Raw genomic sequence first — 21,932 nt, 5'->3', positions numbered from 1 at the left:
TGAAACTTCAAATAGAACTTTTGTGTTTGTTTTCAGTAACAGCAGAATTAAAGCTAGGTTTACTTCATGCACCTTCTGTTTAAAGGAATGGACTTGAGAATGAAGGTGCCTCAGTGCTTTCCAGGCTCTGAAGATGCAGTGTGTTTGCCTCTGGGCCAGGCTTTCCTCCCATCTTTTCTGTACCTCGTTCCCTCGATTTGTGTGTGTGTGTGTGTGTGTGTGCCTGTTACTATATTTTTAATCTCTCCTGCTTTGCTTTATCTGTCTCTGGGTTTCTCATCATCAGTACTATTGACATTATGAATAGGTCTAAGTTGGGGAGGGAGGTGTCCTGTGCATGGTAGACTGGGTCCCTGGCTTAGCTGGCTTCTGGCTTCTCGGTAATAGATGTCAGCAGAATGCATCCCCCTAGTTGTGACAATCTAAAAGTCTCTGGACATTACCAGATACCCCTTGGGAGGCAGAATTGCTGGGGTCAAACCAATAAGTCTAGCTCATCATTCTATGAGCAAGATCCAGACCCCACCATAGAAAAATTTCCCCTTAAGTATATATCCATATGATCCCAACTCCCTCCTTTTTCCCTTAAGATCAGCTACCTTGAGAGTAGCCAAAGCCCATTTTCTCTATTTTCTCACATTGTATTTATATCTTAGCTTTTAGTATCTCTTGAAATGTAATAGCTGATACACAGAAGAATATAAATAATGGAAACATATTAGAAAGCATAATAATAAAATCAATACCAGTGAACCCCCCCACCCAACTCAAGAATGAGAATATCAGCAATCCCACTTTAAATGCAGCTGTCTTTACCTCCTCATGCCTCCTGCTACAGACAAGTGATTACTACCCTGTATTTTATGTCTGTTTTTTGTTTTTATTTTAAAACTTATTATAATAAATGTTTTGCTATATAGTATATTATTTAGACTTACTTGTTTTGAGCTTTGTAAAAATGATGTATAATAGTATATTGCAGGGGCGCCTGGGTGGCTCAGTCATTAAGCGTCTGCCTTCGGCTCAGGTCATGATCCCAGGGTCCTGGGATTGAGCCTCATATCGGGCTCCCTGCTTGGCGGGAAGCCTGCTTCTCCCTCTGCCACTCCCCCTGCTTGTGTTCCCTCTCTCGCTGTTTCTCTCTCTGTCAAATAAATAAATAAAATCTTAAAAGAAATAGTATATTGCAGTCTCCTGGGATTATTTTTGTTGTTGTTTTGTTTTATCCAATATTATTTTTTAGAGTCAGTCATCTTCTTTATTGTTATAGTCCCTTTGGTGTAGAATGGAGTAGTGAATTAGGGCCACAAATTAGATTCCTCGGTTCAAATTCTGGCTTTGCATTTGCAACACTTGGCAGATTCCTTTACCCCTTTACGCTTCTGTTTCCTCACTTGTAAAAGGGGAAATGTTAGTCTTCTCTGAGGACAGAACTAAGCTAATGTAAGTAAGGGACCAAGAAGTATGCTTTGCACATATTAGAAGCTATGTATAAGCTCTTATTCGTCACTTTGACCGGTGTGTAATACATTCCATCATATGAATATAGCATAGTTTACCCATTACCTGTCAAAGGACAATTGGATAGCACCCAGGATTTTGCTTTGTTGATGTTTCTGTGATTACTATAGTAACTATCTCCTCATACACATTCCTGAAGGAATGCCTCCAAGGCATATATTCTGGATATTGCTGGTTATAGGTTAGTCAGTGTTCACCTATACAAGATAATGCCTAAAACTTCCCCAAAGTAGAAAGTAGTTACACAAAGTTCCATTCCCTCCAGCAGTGTTTGAGTTCCTGGTGATCCACACACCCTCCAAACCTTCTTCCACTGGTCTGTTTCATCCACATATTTTTCAGCAGTCTTCCGTTGATTCATTTGTTTATCCCCACCCAATACCTCACTGTCTTGGCAACTACAATAACATTTTTATTTATTTTTAATTTTATTTATTTGATTGTAATTTTCATAACCCAATATTTATTTCAGAAGCAGGACATATACATTGTAAAAGATTAGAAAATACTGACTTAAAAAAATACTGTACTATAATAGCAGATAGTGATAAGTGTTATGGAGAAAAATAAAGCTGGTTAGGGAGGCAAACATAAAGGGGTTGCTGGGATTAGATAATGGGGTGTCAGGAAAAGATTTTCTGGGGAAGTGATACTTGGTAAGCCACCTACACAAAATTCCCACTAGCCATATTTCAAGGCTCAGTAGCCAGTTGTGGCTAGTGGCTTGCGTAGTGGACTGTGGAGGGCTAGAGAAGCAACATCACAGTGTGTGGCTGAGGTTGATTTCAAGGGCAGATCATTGAAAGATCAGAGGGTAGGGCACCAGTTGGCTAGGGTGATAGCTGATAATTCATCCTTATGAAGAGAGAGACAGTAATCTAGGTGGAAAAAATCTTTCCATTACTGAGGAGTGCGTGACACATGATGACGGCGGATGACTATGAGGAGGGATAGCAGGTGGTATGGTTGTGATCACATGAGCTTCAGAGCAGCAAGGAATTTACGTTTACTGTTTTGTTTTAAATAATTATGGGGTAGATGAATTTAGAGTGAAAATTAATTAGAAACAGGCAAGAAGGATCACTTAAAATATCTTTCTTAACATGTGGGTTTAGAATAAAGAAGCCACCACCATTAGAGATGGCTGGTAGAGAAACAAAAGTTTCAGAGGACAAGCTGGGTTTAATTAAAGCAGGAAGGTCAAGGAACACTGGAAAAAGAGGTGGCAGTTACAGTGGATTTTGCTAAGGACAGAGCCCGCATTTGAGATGATTTAACGGAAGTGTTTGAATGGTTCGGAAGGGTGGAGTCATATTGGGAGCTGCACAGAGCTTTATGAGGATACGAGTCCAGCTCCGGATGGCTGATCTCTTGGGGTGAGGGAGTGTCCATGCTTCCCATGGGGCCTACAGTCATTCTGTAGGGATGTTTCAGAATGGATTAGCCCTGATGATCTCCTCAGGGAAGATGACTAATCTTAATTTTTAACTTTAGTAGAAAATAGAAACCATCAAACAGGTGGATCCTCTCTCTCCTATCACCAAGACTACTACTTCTGTGTGACTTTTCTACCTCCCTCCTTGTCATAGTGTGTGTGTGTGTGTGTGTGTGTGTGTGTGTGTGTGTGTGGCGGGGGGGCTCTTTCTCCTTTCACGAAGTGCCATTCTTTCTACCCATGCTTTGTATCCTACCCTGTTGACTTTTCTTAAGGATTGGTTATCTTTTATCTTTTCTGTATTCATTTCCTCTCTTTCTGTAAAATCAGCAACAAATATAGTTTTGTATAGGGTGTCTTAAACTTTTTTGTGCATCATGGCTCTATTTGGCAGTCTGGTGAAGTCTATGGATGCTTAAATGTATTAAATCATTATGTAGGATTACTAAATAAAATATGGAAAAAATTCATCAAATTATAAATATATTGAAATAAAGCTGTCACACTACAAGAATAATAATTCATAGTATGAAAACATGTAGCTTCTTAATTAGTATATTAAATAATAAGACCTAGCAACTGCTCTTTTCAGTACTGTAATTTCAAAGTAATGATGAATGTTAATAATATTTTGAGATATCTGTAACAACTCTAAAGTAATATTAAGACATCTGTTATTTCTTGGGGCTCCTGGGTAACTCACGTCGGTTAAGGGTCCAACTCTTGGCTTGAGCTCAGGTAATGATCTTGGGATCATTAGACTGAGCCCTGTGATGGGCTCCACGCTCAGTGGGGAGTCTGCTAGAGATTCTCTGTCTCTGCCCCTCCTTCCATACATGTGTGCAAGTTCTCTTTCTCTCTAAAATAAATAAATCTTTAAAAGAATAAAATAAAATATCAGGTATTTCTCTTGGTTATTAAGCCATGGATATTAATACTACTGTAATTTATTTCTTTTTTTAAATAATTTTTTATTGTTATGGTAATCACCATACATTACATCATTAGTTTTTGTTGTAGTGTTCCATGATTCATTGTCTGCGTATAACACCCAGTGCTCCATGCAGAACATGCCCTCTTTAATACCCATCACCAGGCTAACCCATCCCCCCACCCCCCTCCCCTCTAGAACCCTCAGTTTGTTTCTCAGAGTCCATCGTCTCTCATGGTTCGTCTCCCCCTCCGATTTCCCCTGCTTCATTCTTCCCCTCCTGCTATCTTCTTCTTCTTCTTCTTCTTTCTTCTTCTTCTTTCTTCTTCTTTCTTCTTCTTTCTTCTTCTTCTTTCTTCTTCTTTCTTCTTCTTCTTCTTTTTTTAACGTATAATGTATTATTTGTTTCAGAGGTACAGGTCTGTGATTCAACAGTCCTACACAGTTCACAGCGCTCACCATAGCACATACCCTCCCCAATGTCTATCACCCAGCCACCCCATCCCTCCCACCCCCCACCACTCCAGCAACCCTCAGTTTGTTTCCTGAGATTAAGAATTCCTCATATCGGTGAGGTCATATGATACATGTCTTTCTCTGATTGACTTATTTCACTCAGCATAACACCCTCTAGTTCCATCCACGTCGTTGCAAATGGCAAGATCTCATTCCTTTTGATGGCATGCTGGTATTTTCTTAGCATTTAAAAGCCAACACAGTATTTACACAATTATTTCGTAATTCAGTCTTTTAAAACAGGATTAAAAAAAACTTTTCATGTGACTTTCAAACATTTTAATAATGTATATCCTTTCAAAATGATGAGTAATGATAATATTCATTAGTAAACTAAAACTAGTAATAATCAAAAATAAAAATCCCTCTTGACATTACAAAAGGTAAATTTCTTCATATAGCATCTACGAATTATTGAAAACATTTTTGTACTATTTTTTATATTCCATGAGAAAAATTTATTTCCTTATTTGCATTTATCACATTTATTTAAATTTGCCACTAAGGAAGTGTTAGATACAGTATATGTGTTTGTGTTTCTTTATTGGTTGAAAGTGTGCCCTTATTTTTTCTGATCAGTGTTTTATTTCTAGAATGAAGTTCAGCTGACCACAGTTAATTTTTTTTAAATGAAAAGAGCCAACATGTTAATTTTACTTTTTACTTCATTTTAACTGTCTTAACTCATACATAGTATAATATTTCTTAAAAAGTAGCAGAATGTAATAACAAAGAACCCAGAATACATAGCCAGACTGCATGGACTCCCATGTCTGGTCTACCACTTAGAAGATGAGTGATCTTGGGCAACTTACTCCACATCCCTGTTCCTCAGTTGTCTTGTCTGTGAGAGAGAGGTGACCGTAGTACTTACCTCACAGCTTTGCTGAGAGGATTCACTGAGTTATTAAGTGCCTAGAATGGTCCCTAGAATGTAGTAAGTGCCATCTACATATTTCTACCATGATTACTGTCTAAACTAGACATGGAATCAGCACAGAGTTGTAACGTACTGACATGTCTAAGTGAGATGGAAGAGTCCTATGTATTTTTAGGGCTATTGAACTACATTTTAGAAACCTACATGGAGATATGAAGAATGAAGAAATGAACAAAATAGCCTGTACCCTAAAATATCTGTAATATAATAGAGAAGATACGTGCATACCCATTTGCCATATACAGCGCAATTTAAGTAAAACTGTGATAAATGTCTACAGTGCTAATAAAGAATCTGAAAGCTGGTAGGTGGGGGGTTCCTGGAGGAGATATAATTTGAATTGGACTTTTAATGATACTTGGAATTTCAATTTGTACAGATTGGTGATGGGAACAGAATGAGTAAAGAACAGGAATTTTAGAGCAGTTTAAAATAATGACTAATATCCGAAGTAGATAGGTAAAGTGGGGGGGCTGTGAGTGGTGAGAACAGGGTACAGAGTGAGGGTTAAGGATGGAAATGTGGTTGGGACCAGATCATGGAGAATATTGACTGCCGTGCTGTTGAAACTTAATCGAGGCAATGCAGGGGCTGGTGGGAGATTCAGAATATGTGCATACCATAACTAGAATTGTAGTTAGCATGATTGCTTTAGCAGTAGTATGTTGGATAAATGGAAGGAAGAGCAAAATGGAGCCATGAAGCCAGTAAGTAGTAGGTGGAATTGAAAACCAGGTCTGTCTGTCTGAGAATCCTATGCTCTTTCCCTGTGTCACCGCACTGAGAAACAGATGACTGCTTTGGTGTGGACTTCATGTCTCCCAGCCGGGCTTCACTCTACCATTAGCCCTGCCTTTTATTAGGTGGTATTTCTCTCCTTTTGGTTCTTATTCCCTTAGCATGACCGCATTTTACCTTAGTAATGGTGAAGAACTAGTGGAATAGTTAGTTGTTGATGACAGGAATGGAGAAAACTACTGACTAGTATAAGAAGGAGCTGTTCCCCACTTGTTTACTTATGGCAAAGATTGAGAGCCCCACTGACTCCAGTATTCAACCATGGTAAGAGATTAGCTTGGCCATGGTCAGTCTTTATAGTGCCTTGCCATCTGTGCTTATGTGAGGGTTACTTCAGTTTCCTGAAAAACCAGTCAAAAATTTTCTCTGGAAGATAGATAGCAGTGCTAGTTTGAAGTATAAAATATTCTTCTCTCTTTTTCCATTTCCCAAAGAAATCGAAAGTAGGTATATTTATGTAAGTCCCATATTTTACGGGACTTCATAGACTATCCCATATTAGTAATAAGCTTTGAATTTAACAGTCATCCATAGTTTTTCTCTAAGTTTCTAAATCAGGCTTTTTTCCTAAAATTACTCTCTCCATTACTATTTTAGGCTAACATTACACTACTTAATTTGGATATCTGTACATACAGCTCTTTCAGACATTTCTGTTTTTGAAAGTATTTATATTTTTCCCATTTATTCAACTTTATTGCATCAAAAGTGAAAGAAATTCTTGTATTTTAGAATTTAATTTTTTTACTGAGTGGAAAAAGGCATTAAAATATAATTTGCATATAAATAGCAGATGGTATTTCACATTAATGTTAGCAGTTGAGTAAATTTCACGCATTAAAAAGGGCATGCATCAGGCCGATAATGTTCTTGTAGTAATAATATTGTCCTAGTTCAAATGCTTTGGCATATAAACATTTCAAATACAAATCTTGTTTATAGTGCAGAAGATTACAATTCTGGCATATAAACTACTTGAATAATGACAGTCATTATAATTAACTATAAAAGCATAAACACGAAATGATTATATGTTAGGTTAAAGACTACCATTTATAAACCATTAGGACTCTCCTAATGTGTTATACTCAAAATATATTTTCTTTTCATGATATTTATAGGACAAATAGTTTAAATATAGGCTGATGGACACTGGTACTGTACGTAGATGTAAAATGTAGAAAGTAAAACTAAAACATAAATACACATTTTTATTAGAATAATAGAGTTAGAAAGAGAATATCGTAGTTGAAATTATAATAGTGTCTAAGGTAGTTAAATATATTCCATGAAGAGAGATTTACTGGATTGATTATTTATTTATTTATAAGTGGAAATCTTTTTTTAGACAGTTAAATTATTTCTTCTTCTTGGATTTGTTTTCGCTTCCCTAAATCTCTCAGTGTTATAACATCTTGTAACAGTAAGTTGTCAAATCCTTAATCATAGCATAATTATGAGACTCACTAGGGAGTCCAGAAAAAATGGCTTTGTAATTTAATTTTTATTTTATTTTATATTTCTCCTTTGAGGTATGCAAGAATAGTAAATTGCCTGGAAATGTGCTTTGGAACAATTAAATTGTATTACAGGAGTATTATGATGAAATGATGTGTATTTAACCTTTTGCTTTTTATATCTTTTTGGAACAGAAAATTTGGAAATAGCGTTACACCCTGTTGTTTAACTGCCTTTTAAAAATATTTTGTACAGAACAAATAGCTTAATTTGATGGGTTTTTGTTGATGCTAAACTCTGGAGCAGAACCAGAATACATCCTGACTTCCACAACAAATGAAGAAAATAATTTCCCTTGCTATCTTGGCAGGATAGTTGTACATGATGGCTTTAAAATAACTCCATTTTCATGAGGTCTTGCTCTTTCATCTTTTTTTTCACATGAATGAACATTTGAGTGCCATCCTGAGCCTGTTAAGTGTTGTTAAAAAACCAAATGAAAACAACAAAACTTGAGTAAATCTATAATGACATGGTTCTTTGGAGAGCTGCTGCGTATTAAGACTTTAGGGTAGTAAGTGTTCATAATTTAATCTTCTGCATCTCTCCTATCCTTTCAAAGTGATCTGGTTGAGACCTTCTGTCTGTCTTCAGAAATCCCACCAGTCTTTCAAAGCCTAGATTTTTGTTAACATCCTACAGAATTTCTCCCTGATTAAACTGAATATTGTTACTTGTCTTGTTCCTTTGCCACTATTTACAGCAGTTTCACATCAGTGAAGCTTATCTCTCAAATTTTACTGTGGATGGACTTTACAAAGAATGTGGTAAAGGTGTATTGATTGATACAAGTCAATCAATAGACACTGAATAAGCAGTAACCACACTAAGGTGTTACTCCGCGTTGGGATTGTGCATTGGTAGGGATACAGAAATAAGACATTGCCTTGCTCTCTCTAACTTACAGATTAATAGGAAAGCTGAAGTTAAGTACACAAATCATAATATAATCCTAAGTAGAGACAGTAAGAAGAACAACATAGAGGATCAAAGGAGGGAGAAATATTTAAAAAGATACCAGGAAAGGTTTTGTCGTGAAACACTGTAAGATGTGCCTGAGAGAATGAGTTTTTCTTTCCAAGAACAATTGACATTATTACATTTGCTGCTAAAAACATTACAGATTCTGACAATCCTTAGAAAAGCCATTTATCGTATTCACTATCACAAAATAGATTATCTTGTGTTGGCGTCAAAACTGTAAAGGGTCTGAGATTTTACCTCACTTGTAAGATAGCAAGTTAGCATGTCACTGTTTCCTAGATGCTGCCAGAAGACATGAGACTCATGGTTCAGAGACAAAGGACTCTACTAGCCACATCATAGCATATAGCATGGCCGTCATGTTTCCAGCAATTGCTTTGCCCCCATAAGTCCCACAGGGGGTGGTACATAGCATCCCAGGTAGATGCTGCACACACAGTGAGTGTGTGTTATGCCTGATGAACCTCAAGCTTAGCAAACAGGAAAATTTTAGTAGGTGTGTTAGCAAACTTTTCAGCCTCTGTCTAGAGGGAAACATTCACTTAATTATCCTGGTCAGGAAACTAGTCTTTCATTTCCCCTGGAGGGGAGTTCCATCTCTACTTTGAAGCCTGTTTGAGAAGATAATGGGGAACAGAATCTGTCAGAAGATGTATAGAAATTCTGTAGAGAATTGCTCCCTAAACAAGGTATTCAAATATTCCTAGAAATAATTGTTATGAAGCAGTCAGGGGAATACAGGATATAGTATGTTGCGGTGGTTTTACTGGTCTGGATATTATTTCAATGTTGAGAAGCTGAACCTGGTATATTTTTCTAAAGAATTGGTTGAGTTTTACTTTGAAATTGTGAAAATACAGTTTAAGAAGAAGAGCCCTGTATCTCCTAAATTGTGTTAAGAATATAAAGCAAGATTGGAAATTACAAGTGAGATATTCTCTGATTTATCGATGCTGATAACTGAATTCGTCATGAAAATCTTTCCAGTGATAGATGATCCTAAAATACGTTTGTATTTATATTTACTTGTGTATATGTAATATATGCTATGTGTATATACAGTCCATATACATGTCTATACATATGCACATGTTCTAGCATATCCTTTTGAATAATTTATGCATCCACAGTAAAATCATAATTCCAAAAACAAATTGAATCTCAAGTGAAAATGAGTCTTAGAAATCACCTGAAAAAAAATCTCACCCCACATGCAAAAATCTTTTCCAAAATAATGGATCTGTGAAGTTTATAAATTCTACAGCCTCACTTCTAGGATGCTTACCCTCTAATGGTAGTAGCGACTCTGCTGAAGCTGATGCAGGGCTGCATCTGAACCTGACATTGATGTGATATGTGATGTCTTTCCTGACTCGCATATGATCCACTGCTGGATTCACTACTGCCGTCATGAACATTGATTCTGGGATTTTATGTGTGTGCTTTTGCCTTTTTAGTTGGTTTTCTTACATTTTTCCTTACATTGTCTTTTTTCTGTGTTGCAACGTAAATGAAAACACATGACTATTTTTTAAGTTTATGTACTGATGCTTGAACACCTGATGTTGAATATTGTAAGTAAGAAACTTTTGGGGGCCCATTACACTAATAAGAACATCAAAGTAATATTTTATACCTGTAATTCAAACCATAGAGTGCTTACTCCTATGATAATACATGTACTTATGTAAAAATCTTCATAGTAAAATGCCTTTGACACCACTTTTATGCATTCCCAATATTATTTATGTATCAGGGACTGGATTTGGCTACATAATGTGTGGGTTAGTGATAAGCCTTTTTCAGTTCTGGCATATAAATACCTAGCATGTTATTTTATGGGGCACAGCTTTTAAAAAGAAAAGTTTAAATCGTGACCATATTTGGGATTCAAACATAAATATATCAGTTTTCAAAAACTAAAATGACTGCAGAGGTCAGTCAGGTAAAAGAAAAGTCTGAAGCAAATCAAAGTGTGCCTGGGCCATTTAGAGAAACCAGAAGTCTTGATTTTTATGCAAAATTTCTCATTTGTAAATGTTGGCCACTAATTAAAAGAAAGAGCATGCTCACTAAATAAAAAAAAAAAACCTTCTTATCAGCAATATCTAATATTTAGTTTGATACCCAGAATGGTTTCTCAGGCTAGCAGAGCACAGAAGGGGATGGTGGCGGGTAGAAGAAGGGGAGAAGTCAGGGAGAGATAATAGGGGCCTTAAGGGGACAGACTGCCATGGATAGGAAAAGAGTCTGGCTGACTAACCCAAGCCTGAACAATAATAGTCTAATGACGGTAAACACTGACCCTGGGTAGTAGAAGGCTATACCTAGACCCTTTCCCTGGGGACTTTGGAGCGTCCTGAGGAGGAAAAGTTTATTTGTAGAAATATTAATCTCTTGAGAGGCCCCCCCTACTCCTTCACCAAAATGTTAGCTTGAGAACAGAAGGTGATTGCCTAAAAAGAAGAGAACCAAAGAAATATTGATGTAGCCTGGCTCAAAGTGTCATGGAGGCAGGAGAGGAAGAGACGACATCTTAGGAGTTCTGTACCCTAGTGCATATGGATCTAAGGTGAAATCCTTTGTGAAAGCAATGAAAAAAAGTTACAGGGTGTTCTGGTCAGAGCCAATATTCCTCCAAACAGTCTGTTATCACCCAACCAGTAGGAAACCAGGAAGATGACACAATAACATGAGATGATGCGCTCCAGGATTCTGAGAGAGACACAAGAAAGGGGGCCAGTTAGGCTTTTTCAGCCTGATGGGAGAGGGTAATTGACCCGCCAGTTGTGGGGATAAACTATTAACATGGAGGCTTAAGGTCTTGGGCAACTTAACACTAGCTGTACTTGCTCAAATGGATTACATTGATGTACCACGTTTTGGGGCTGGACATAGAAATGTACATTTTGTTTTGTTTCGTTTTTAAAAGGAGCTCCCTAGATAATAATATATCTTTGATAAAGTTGTGGTAAGGGTTTAATTGAGTATTGAATCTGAGGTGCTTAGTACAAAAATTAGAAAGCCGATTAATTCAAGTATCAGTGAAGATATGGGGATATTGCTGGTGGAGTATGAACGGGTGGCCGTTCTGGAGAGCACTCTGGCACTGTGTTAACAGATTCAATATATACTTACCCTAAGACCCAGTAATTCTACTCCTGGGTTATATGTACACCAACCCCACTCCACTGATTATGCATACCAATAATGCTCTTTTACTGATCTCGGAGGGACAGGTACAGAGATGGACCGTGTTTGATATGGTGGAGATCTGGAGGCAGTCTGGGTGTCCCTCCAGGACATAGGAGTCATACATCCTTTAATCCCTCATTTAGCCAGCATAACTGAGTCCCCACACACCAAACTCTGGGCTAAGTGGTAAAAATGCAAAGGAAACTCAGGGAGGTGCCTGACTTGGGAAGATGGTCAGGTTCAGGGGAAGGCCTGGATGGTGGAGGTTACGGCAGGTTAAGCACAGAGCATGGCTGCTGGAAGCGTGGGTGACCTCTGAAGGGCTGAGTCTTGAGGGAGCGTTCAGAAAGATTTTTTTTAAAAAAACTAAGTTTTTGCATGAAATAAAAGCTCAGATGTAAGTGTCTTCATTAGGCAGATAATGATATAAAGAAGATAAAGTCTCGATTTATCTTCTCAGGAAATGGAACAAAATGAAAACGTGTTGGGAACACAGCAAAATGGTTTTTCAGTGTGGTTTATTTTTGTATTTGCATTTGCATAATAGTACATTATCTTTTATTTCAGATACACTGGCCTAGTACAGCACTAAAAATAGAAGAATGCATAATGAAAGGAAAAGATGAGGTAAGTATTACTCATTGTAAATTAAACACATCATCAATTCTATCCCTGGTCAGTCACAGGGGACTGACTCCCTAACCTCTTATTTGCTCCCAAAGGCATATATACAGTTCATGCAGGAAGAAAAAAATATATGTACACATATCCAAACAGAAATAAACATTGTATAGAGATCATTATTTATAAGTTGATTTCAATATGAAGTTAGAGTAAAGGGAGCTGAGGTGCCTCTAGATCTTGGTTTTGGTTTTATTACATATTTATCAACTCAGATTTATGAATTTCTTCCACTAATGCTTATTTCCTACATATTTAAAAAAATAATTTCAGGTAAATTTTTAATTCAAGGGAAAGCTAAGTGTATTCTTTGTGAGATTTCATTTTTCTGTGATTAGTAAAGTAGAACCAAATGAAGAAACAAAAGGAGAAAAAAAACAGAAAGGAGAAGGCAAAGGCAATAAGCATGCTTTACCTATCCCACCATGTGTTTAGGGTCTTTCCTTCTGGAAGAATCGATCTTCGGTCTCCGTAACTTCCCCGCGGTGCATGAGGTTGTATAGGAGTGGCAGCTCTGACCCATTTCCGAGCCCACTAAAATATGCACAAAGGGACTTTTATGTGCTAGGAGTCGCTCTGGTGACACAAGACACAGCTTTGGAGGAAGGCATGCACATCTCCTTTTGAAAGTTAACTCATCCTTTTTTTTTTTTCTTTTTTTAGTGAGGAAAAAAATACCATGTAAAAGACTAACACACGTTATACCAAGTTCTGAGTCTCTGTAGCAACTGGGTCACAGCCAAGGAGTGAATCTTGCTGCCTTAGTCCACAGCATGATGCTGACTAATCAAACACAGGCTTAGGCTATGTCAACCTAAGCCCAACAGAGCCAAATTGTAGTCTAATCTGCTCATTCTAGGTGTGACAGTGTTTCATGAGATGGAAAGCAGGTGCTTATAGTGATAGGAGAATAGAATATTTTCCCCATGCCTGAATGATCAGATTTTTCCAGTGGTATGGGTCAGCCTGAGAATAAATGCTACGTGAGTGGGAAATTGAAGAAAATCTATCTACGTGCTCTGGATAATCAGGTTAGTAGTACATTGCTCATTCTGAGCAAGGGAATGCTATAATCTGAATCATTTCTGGTCAGACGGTTCTGGTGGCTTTTTCACCCAATACTGCTCTGTGAGAGATTTTAAAAGTCATAATCTGCCCTTATAAAACATTGTATTTACTGCCTACTGCATGTATTGATTTCAGAGTAACACTTAGCATTAAAAGAGTTTAGTATTTTGTAATTTATTTTAAATGAAACAGCAATACCTAATTTACCAGGAAGGTGTTTTCTAGAATTAATTCAGACAAGTTGGTTTGAGCAGTTTTAAACATTTTTCATTTAGCATATTGATCATAAAACTCACCTAGTGATTTATATAGTAAGATTTGTTAAGCATATAATATATATTTGGGACTGTGTTTAATTAACCAGGGAATACGAAGAAGTGTAAAATAAATATTTTGTCCTCAAAAAAGTTCTAGTTGAATCCCAATGTAGGCAAACTAGAGCTCCTCAGCCAAATGTGGCCTGCCATCTGTTTTTGTAAATAAAGTTTTATTGGAAGCTAGCTGCACACATTCATTTTTGGATTGTCTGTGACTGCTTTCATGCCATATTCACAGAGGTCAGTTGTTGAGACAGAGACCAGTTGGCCGTTCGAACTAAATATATTACTCCCTGGTCCTTCACAAAAAAAAATTTTGCTGATTCCTACACAGCAGTCTTACAGTAATAGATGTAAAATGTTATTTCTCTTGGTTAGCTTTCTATGAATTTATTTGAAAATTCCCTTTGAAAGTGCTTTGCATGAATTTATGGATTTGAAGATAGGACTTATTTTTCCAAACATCAAAACTCTGTAATGCCTTAAAGTCTACAGATGTTTCTTTAAGGGTAGCGAAGCTTTCTCTAATTATTGGTTTTCTGACTTTGTATGATTCATTTGTTTATAAGCACTTGAAAAAAAATAACAGCATTGGAAATAACTTAGTTAGTGGAACATGCATATCGCTATGCAAATCTTTGTTTGAATAAATTTCTGAACAGTACTTTTTTTTACTCCCCGGTTATAACGTGCTAGAATACCTGAAAAATGATACAATCCCATTATAAGTGTAATTCATGTGGTGAGGCTAAAATGTGCATCGGTCAACCAGTCTATTCTTCCACTATTTCTTGCCTCCTCTAGCCAAGGGAGACTTGAACATGAGATTTGTGGGGTTAGGGAAAACAGAAATCAAAAAAAGGGCTAAACTTTTTTTTTTTTATACATTAACAAATTTCTTCTTTCTGTTTTTCTGCTTTAGAGTGAATGTGCAAATTATGTTCGCGTTTTGCATCACTATAATAGGACGCACCTTCTGACCTGTGGTACTGGAGCTTTTGACCCACTTTGTGCCTTCATCAGGGTTGGATACCATTTGGAAGTAAGATAATTTCATTCCTGTCAATAAAAGTCATGCTTAAAAGAACTTTTTTTTTTTTTTTAAAGAAAGGTTGTGGCGTTTTCTTTGGTGAAAAAGAAGAGCATTTGTGATACACTGATGAAGTTTTCCCAAGTCAGAGAAATGATTTCTCCGGACCTTTAAAATCCTTGTCAGCTATAAAACCTCTGAATCATTCAATTCTTTATGTATTCATTCTCTGAACAGCTTCATTCACTTAATTGTGCACTTAAAAATACTTCTTCATATCAAACTATGTTCTCTCTTGTGTTCTTACATAAATTTTATTAATGTAACCACTGAACTACAATGTACATATATATTTAGAAATAAATTTATATAAGCAATATTACTACATATAGTATTTTACAGAGGTTATGCAAAGACTTATTGATTTTGTAACTATTCTTTTTTTAGACAGGTGAGGTGAGGGAGCTGGAGTTGGGGGGTGGAGTGGATAACAAACTGACTGAAGTTAAATATTAGTAGGTGAGAGCTATATGTCCTAGACCCCACTACTAGGTGATCAGCATAAAGAAAACAGATCTCGAAGAGAAGAGAAGAGAGCAAATCTCAACTGGATTCTGTCACACATAAAACACTGGCTAAAATGCAGGCTTGAAGATCAATTAAAAAAATATTATCTGCTACCTTTTTTTATGTCAGAAGGCAGAATCCTACAGGAAGATGGGATTCAGATGAAACAAACATCTAGGGGTGCTTGGGTGGCTCAGTCGGTTAAGCGTCTGCCTTCGGCTCAGGTCTTGATCTCAGGGTCCTGGGATCCAGCCCCACATCAGGCTCCCTGCTCCACTCGAGTCTGCTTCTCCCTCTGACCCCCCCTCCCCTGCCCCATCCTGTGCTCTCTCTCGCACTCTCAAATAAATAAAATCTTAAAAAAAAAAAAACAGACCTCTAGATATTCTGTAGTGAAACAGCTACAGTCTCTTGATTCTTATACTCTGTTTATGAAAGCGCAGCAGTGACCCTAAAATATTTTCAGCCACCACATATAAAGAATAACATTCATTTCACTGGTGAAAAATCATGTTTGATATCCCTTATACTAGTTAACACTCAGGTGTGCATATAATTAGTAATATCTGAAGGGCTTAGTTTAGCCGTCTCTTGAGAGCGCCCCTGATTGAGGTACTTCAGCTGCTAAGTGTCCTTATAGGCAGGATTTTTGATTAGCATATTTTAAATGTTAACTAACCACCTCCACTTGTAGATTAAAGCTAAGGAGCATACACAGACACATCGAGTGTACTCACTGAATTATTTTAAAGGATCAATACAGTTGATCTACTGGAAGAACTTTAAAAAGAGATGTGGAGTGGTCGGGGGTGGGAGGGATGGGGTGGCTGGGTGATGGACATTGGGGAGGGTATGTGCTATGGTGAGCGCTGTGAATTGTGTAAGACTGTTGAATCACAGATCTGTACTTCTGAAACAAATAACGCAACATATTTTAAGAAAAAAGAAAAAGAAGAAGATAGCAGGAGAGGAAGAATGAAGGGGAGTAAGTCAGAGGGGGAGACGAACCAGGAGAGATGATGGACTCTGAAAAACAAACTGAGGTTTCTGGAGGGGAGGAGGGTGGGGGGATGGGTTAGCCTGGTGATGGGTATTGAGGAGGGCACATTCTGCATGGAGCACTGGGTGTTATAAACAAACAATGAATCATGGAACACTACACCAAAACAAATTATGTAATATATGGTGATTAACATAACAATAAAAAATTAAAAAAAAAGATGTGTAAGGCAAATCAGCCCAGAGCAAGGTCAGAATATTTACATGTAGCAAAGTATACAGACAGACATGTATACCTATATGGGAAGCCAGGATATATACATTTTGTGGTGCAGATCTATTGGCAACAGATCCTCTCAGTTTTCATTTATCTGAAAATGCCTTGATTTCATTTTTATTTCTGAGGGTATTGTCCCTGGATATAAAATTTGGGGTTCACAGGTTTTGTTTTTGTTTTTGTTTTCTTTCAGCATTTCAAAAATACTTTATTGTCTTCTAATCACTTTCTGACGTATATTCAGGTTTCTTACATATTGATATTACCCTGTTTGGAATCACTTTATCTTTCAAGATTTTCTCTTCATGTTTGCTTTCAGCATTTTTTCCATAGTGTGCCAGTTGTGTGTGGTGGTGGTGGTGGGAGAATGATTGGGTGGGAGTATTTCTTGAAATACTGAGACTTTTAGATATAAAAGCTTATGTTTTGCATCAAATTTGGCAAATTTTTGGCCATTATTATTTCGGATAATATTGTTTCATGCTCTCCTCTCTTTGAGAGTTGGTGTGTGCACATGTGCATATGCGTGAGCTAGTGTGTGTATGGCATTATGCCACAAATCACTGAGATTTTGCTCATTTTTATTCAGTCTTTGTTTTCTCTGCTTTTCAAATGGGATAAGTTCTATCCATTTATTTTCAAGTTTATTAATCCTTTCCTCTGACATCTCTAGTATGCTGTTAAGCCCACTCCAGTAATGGTCAATATAGATAATGTACTTTGCAGGGCTGAAACTTCCATCTTATTTATATTTCATTTCTTTAATGAGCAGGTCCCCATATTTTTAATTCATCGTGACTATATTTTTCTTTAAGCCCTTGAACATATTTTTAAGAGCTGTTTTAAAATCCCTATTTGCTAGTTCTAACATCTGGGTCAACTTAAGGTAAGTTTACACGATTGCTTTTCCCTCTTGACTATAGATCATATTTTCTTATTTCTTCGCATGTCTAGTAATTTTTATTGTGTACCAGACATTATGGATCATATGTTTTCAAGACTGTGGACTTGATTATCTTTTAAAGAGAGTTGATTTTTATTCTAGCAAGCAGCTTACTTGTCTGGACTCAAAAATCTCTTGTGATGGGCGGCAGCCAAAAACCTCTTTCAACTTTCCAGACAGTGCTTTTTATGCTCTGCTTGCACATGCAGTCAGGTGTCAGCCAAGGATTTGGGAAAGAATGTATACATGCAGTTGAGGGTGCCCCCCTCCGTTTCTGGGTATCTCCTCTTGCATTTCAGCTGCCCTGGTACTTTTAAGTCTCTGTTCTCTGACTTTCCAAGCTAGTAAGTCTGTAGTTTTCTGCTTGAGTTCTAGCCATTCCTCACCATATGGGTTAGGGGATTTCCTTGAGTGAAAAACTCTCTAGTCTTTGCTCTGAACTGATCTCCATTTTTTTTTAAATAATTTTTTAAGAAATTACTAGTTTATCATCATTACCTGTGTGAGAGTCCAGACAAGCTGATTGTCATTGGTAGAGGTGGAACTATGTGTAATTCATCTTCGTACATGATACTGAAAATTTTTCTCATGTAATTATCTAAGTAGCAATATGATTGAAAATGCATTTTGGAAAAAAAATCTGCATGTGTCATGAAAGGAAATCGTGGATAGTAGGATAATAAGAATATTGAAATATTTATTCCCAAATCTCCATGTGGAGGCTTGATAACATTCTATATGAGGGAATGAGAAGTTACACATTATTATAGGTAAGGAAAATACTTAGTTCAAAAAACACAGAGGCAGGCACATACGGGATAGGTTTGCGGACATTAGTCGGGTTGGTTGGGGGAACATCAGAAGATAAAACTGGGGCCAATTGGCATAGGATTTTAATGCTTAGACAGTGGCATTTTATAGTTACTTCTAAAGACAGCATAGAGAAGATGAAATCTGAGCAGGCTGAATGACATGACACGAGTAATATTTAGGATTGATTCAAGCAGAGAGAGATGAAAGGCAGAGGGAAATTAAAGAAGGTGATTACAGGAGTCTGCAAGCTCATGAGGATGTTTAATAGTGTTGTCACAATAGCAAAGGAAAGGAAGTGTGGAACTGATGTGAGAAACTGCTCAGCGGGGGAGGTTATATAACAACATTTTATTGGAAGTTACTGACTAAAGGGAATTAAAAAACAATTCCAGTTTTATTTCTTGATGATTGAGAAGAAAAGCAAGAGGGAGCTCAAGAGGCAGAGTAGGTTTTGTGAACACATAAACATGTGCTCAGTATTTCTCAGTTATAACTTCTTCATTTCTATGTATAGTTATTTGAAAAATTTACCTGCATGCTGGGAGAGGGTGTTATCAGAATAAGTTGAATTATTGAACCCTGGGTAGTTATTTGTCCCTGGATGAGTCTCCTGTCTCTTTCTCACCCCACCTCCATCCACCCCTCCGTCTTATTCCTTCCCTCTCTCCCTCTCCCTTTATCCACGGGCTTGGAAAATTCCATTATTTAGGTGGCAGTGCATGTCTAGGGAGTATCAGTGTAAATAGAGACTGAGCAGACAGAGTAGTATAAGGCAAATCAGGTTAGTACAAAAATTTATAATCACTCAAAATAGGATAAAAATACTATAAAATGATAGACAACATCAATGCTACAGAGAGGGCAGTTTTGCTAAAGGAACAAGTAATTAGAATGTCGGAGATTAAGAAGTGACTGAATAGTGAGCAAATAAAGACCAAATAAAAACTGCCTATTTAATCCAGAAATAAAATTGTTAAGGGGAAAAAATAAGGGAAAGATATAAAAAGTGTAGGAGTGTTCAAAGAAAGTTTTTCTTAGGCTAGCAGATAGAGGAAAGTTAGTTATCAAGTAACAGAAGGTGGCCACTTCTTGCAGATAATGAGGGCCGGGTGGGAAGTAAGTTTGCTGAGGGGGGGTGCTGTGGGATATTTAGTAGAGAGGTCTCATCAACAGTTGGATGTAAAGGGCTATTTCTTCAGGAGAGAGACCTGAGGTAGAAACACAGATTTGAGAATTAATAGTGTGTGTGTGTGTGTGTGTGTGTGTGTGTGTGTGTGTGTGAGAGAGAGAGAGAGAAAGCTGAAATCTTTAGGCATGATATCATTGGCTAAGAAGATAATTTGAGTAAAAAGGGAAAATAGCTAAATATGGAGCCCAGAAACACCAAAACTTGAAAGGCTGGTGGAGGAAGACACGCATTCTGTCTCTCTGTCTCTCTCTCAAATAAATAAATCTTTTCTTTAAAAAAGGAGGCCTGGGTGGCTCAGTCCATAAAGCATCTGACTCTTTATTTCATCTCAGGTCATGATCTCAGGGTCATGAGATCCAGCCTCACATTGGGCCCTGTGCTCAGCAGTGAGTCGGCTTGAGATTCTCTTCGTCTGCCCCTCCCCCTGCTTGTGCTTGTGCTCGCTTGCTCTCTCCCTCTCAAATAAATAAAATAAATCTTTAAAAAAAGAACAGAAAGCCTGGTGGAGGAAGAAAAACCCACAAAGGAGATTAGAAAGGAGTGACGAGGAAGTTTAGAAGGAAAATCAGAATGAGATAGCACAGAAATAAAGGAGTGATCACCAAAGTTAGAAGTTTTGAAGAGTCAAAGGGCCATTGGACCTAGAAAGTCTTTGGAGGCATTTATGAGAGGAGTATCAGTAAAATGTGCATGCAAACTGTGGTCTTCTGGCATCAAAGATTAAAGCCAACTTTCTCTTGAATCACTTTTATCTCTTTCACATTGCATTATTTTTAATTTTTTATTGAAGTATAATATAAATACAAGAAGTATGCAGCATGCCAATAAATGGCTAGATCATTTTCACAAATGGAAGACCCGTTTCTTACAAGTACCCAGGTCAAATCCTTTATTTTTTTTTTTTGCTTTTATTTTCACCTTTTTTTTTTCCACATAGGGCATAAACTCTTGGGGTATTTTTTCTAATATGTCCCTTCTAGTTTAGTCTTCAGTTTTAAAATTGTTTTTCCTTCCTGGGCTTTTTTCCCCATAATTCTTTAGTCTTTCAAAGTTAATTTTTTAAATTTTCTTTTTTTTTTTGAATTTTTCTTTTTCCCTTTTTCAACCAACATCTTATCAGTCCCTTTTTTTAAAAACCTTTTTTACTGGGGCACCTGGGTGGCTCAGTATTAAGCATCTGCCTTCGGCTCAGGTCATGATCCCAGGGTCCTGGGATCAAGCCCCACATCGGGCTCCCTGCTCCATGGGAAGCCTGCTTCTCCCTCTCCCACTCCCCCTGCTTGTGTTTCTTCTCTCGCTGTGTCTCTCTCTGTCAAATAAATAAAAAATTAAAAAAAATCTTTTTTACTTTTCATTTTTAGAGTCATATTCTATCCCTTCATAGTAGTTAACCTTATTTTTGGTATGTATATATATAAGTTGTTCTCTCTTTGAAATTTTGGGATACAGTTGCTTCTAACAGACTAAAATATACTTTAAATCTCTAGTGTATGGCTTTGTTCTAGTCTCCTGACCACATTCTCTCTCTTTATTTTTTTAATTCCTCTTCTTTCCTTTTTCAACCAATTTATCAACTCCTTTTATAAAATCTTTTATAATTTTCATCTTTACAGTCATATTCCATCCCTTCATCATATTTACCCTTATCTTTGTACATATATAAGTTTTTCTTTCTTTAAAATTTTGGGAGGGACTTTCTTCTAACAGACCAAAATATGCCCGAAATCTAGTGTGTGGCACTGATCTATGCACCAGCCTGATCATATTTGATCATATTCCTTTTTTTTTTAATCTTTTTCTTTTTCTTTTTTTTTTCTTTCTTTTTTCTTTCTTTCCCTTTCTTTTCCCCTGGTTTCAGGTCTCTTCTGATTTGTTCAGTGTATATTTTTCTGGGGTCATTGTTACCCTGTTAGCATTTTGTTCTCATTCATCTATTCCCCTCAGAACAAAATGACAAGACAGAAAAAAATCACCTCAAAAAAAAAAAAAGAACAAGAGGCAGTACCGACTGCCAGGGACCTAATCAATACGGACATTAGTAAGATGTCGGAACTAGAGTTCAGAATGATGATTTTAAAGATACTAGCTGGGCTTGAAAAAAGCATGAAAGATATTAGAGATACCCTTTCTGGAGAAATAAAAGAACTAAAATCTAACCAAGTCGAAATCAAAAAGGCTATTAATGAGGTGCAATCAAAAATGGAGGCTCT

At 37.1% G+C, this 21,932-nt stretch overlaps 1 protein-coding gene across 2 annotated transcripts in view; it reads left to right on the top strand.

Moving 5' to 3' along the window:
* SEMA3E (semaphorin 3E) overlaps window positions 1-21,932 on the top strand; it is a 242,660-nt gene that overhangs the window by 140,642 nt on the left and 80,086 nt on the right. The window contains exons 3-4 of one of the 2 annotated variants that reach the window (XM_025873254.2): window positions 12,406-12,465; window positions 14,827-14,946. In XM_025873254.2, the coding sequence (XP_025729039.1) occupies window positions 12,406-12,465; window positions 14,827-14,946 (180 nt within the window). Of the gene's footprint in view, window positions 1-12,405; window positions 12,466-13,441; window positions 13,551-14,826; window positions 14,947-21,932 lie in introns of those variants that run through there. The other variant, XM_073898729.1, reaches the window with a different exon arrangement.

This window comes from Callorhinus ursinus, unplaced genomic scaffold, assembly GCF_003265705.2.
Source record: "Callorhinus ursinus isolate GAN/ISIS: 27379988/994484 unplaced genomic scaffold, GSC_fseal_2.0 scaffold12, whole genome shotgun sequence".
Taxonomy (NCBI): Eukaryota; Metazoa; Chordata; class Mammalia; order Carnivora; family Otariidae; genus Callorhinus; species Callorhinus ursinus.
This window is presented reverse-complemented; position numbering and strand designations above follow the sequence as displayed.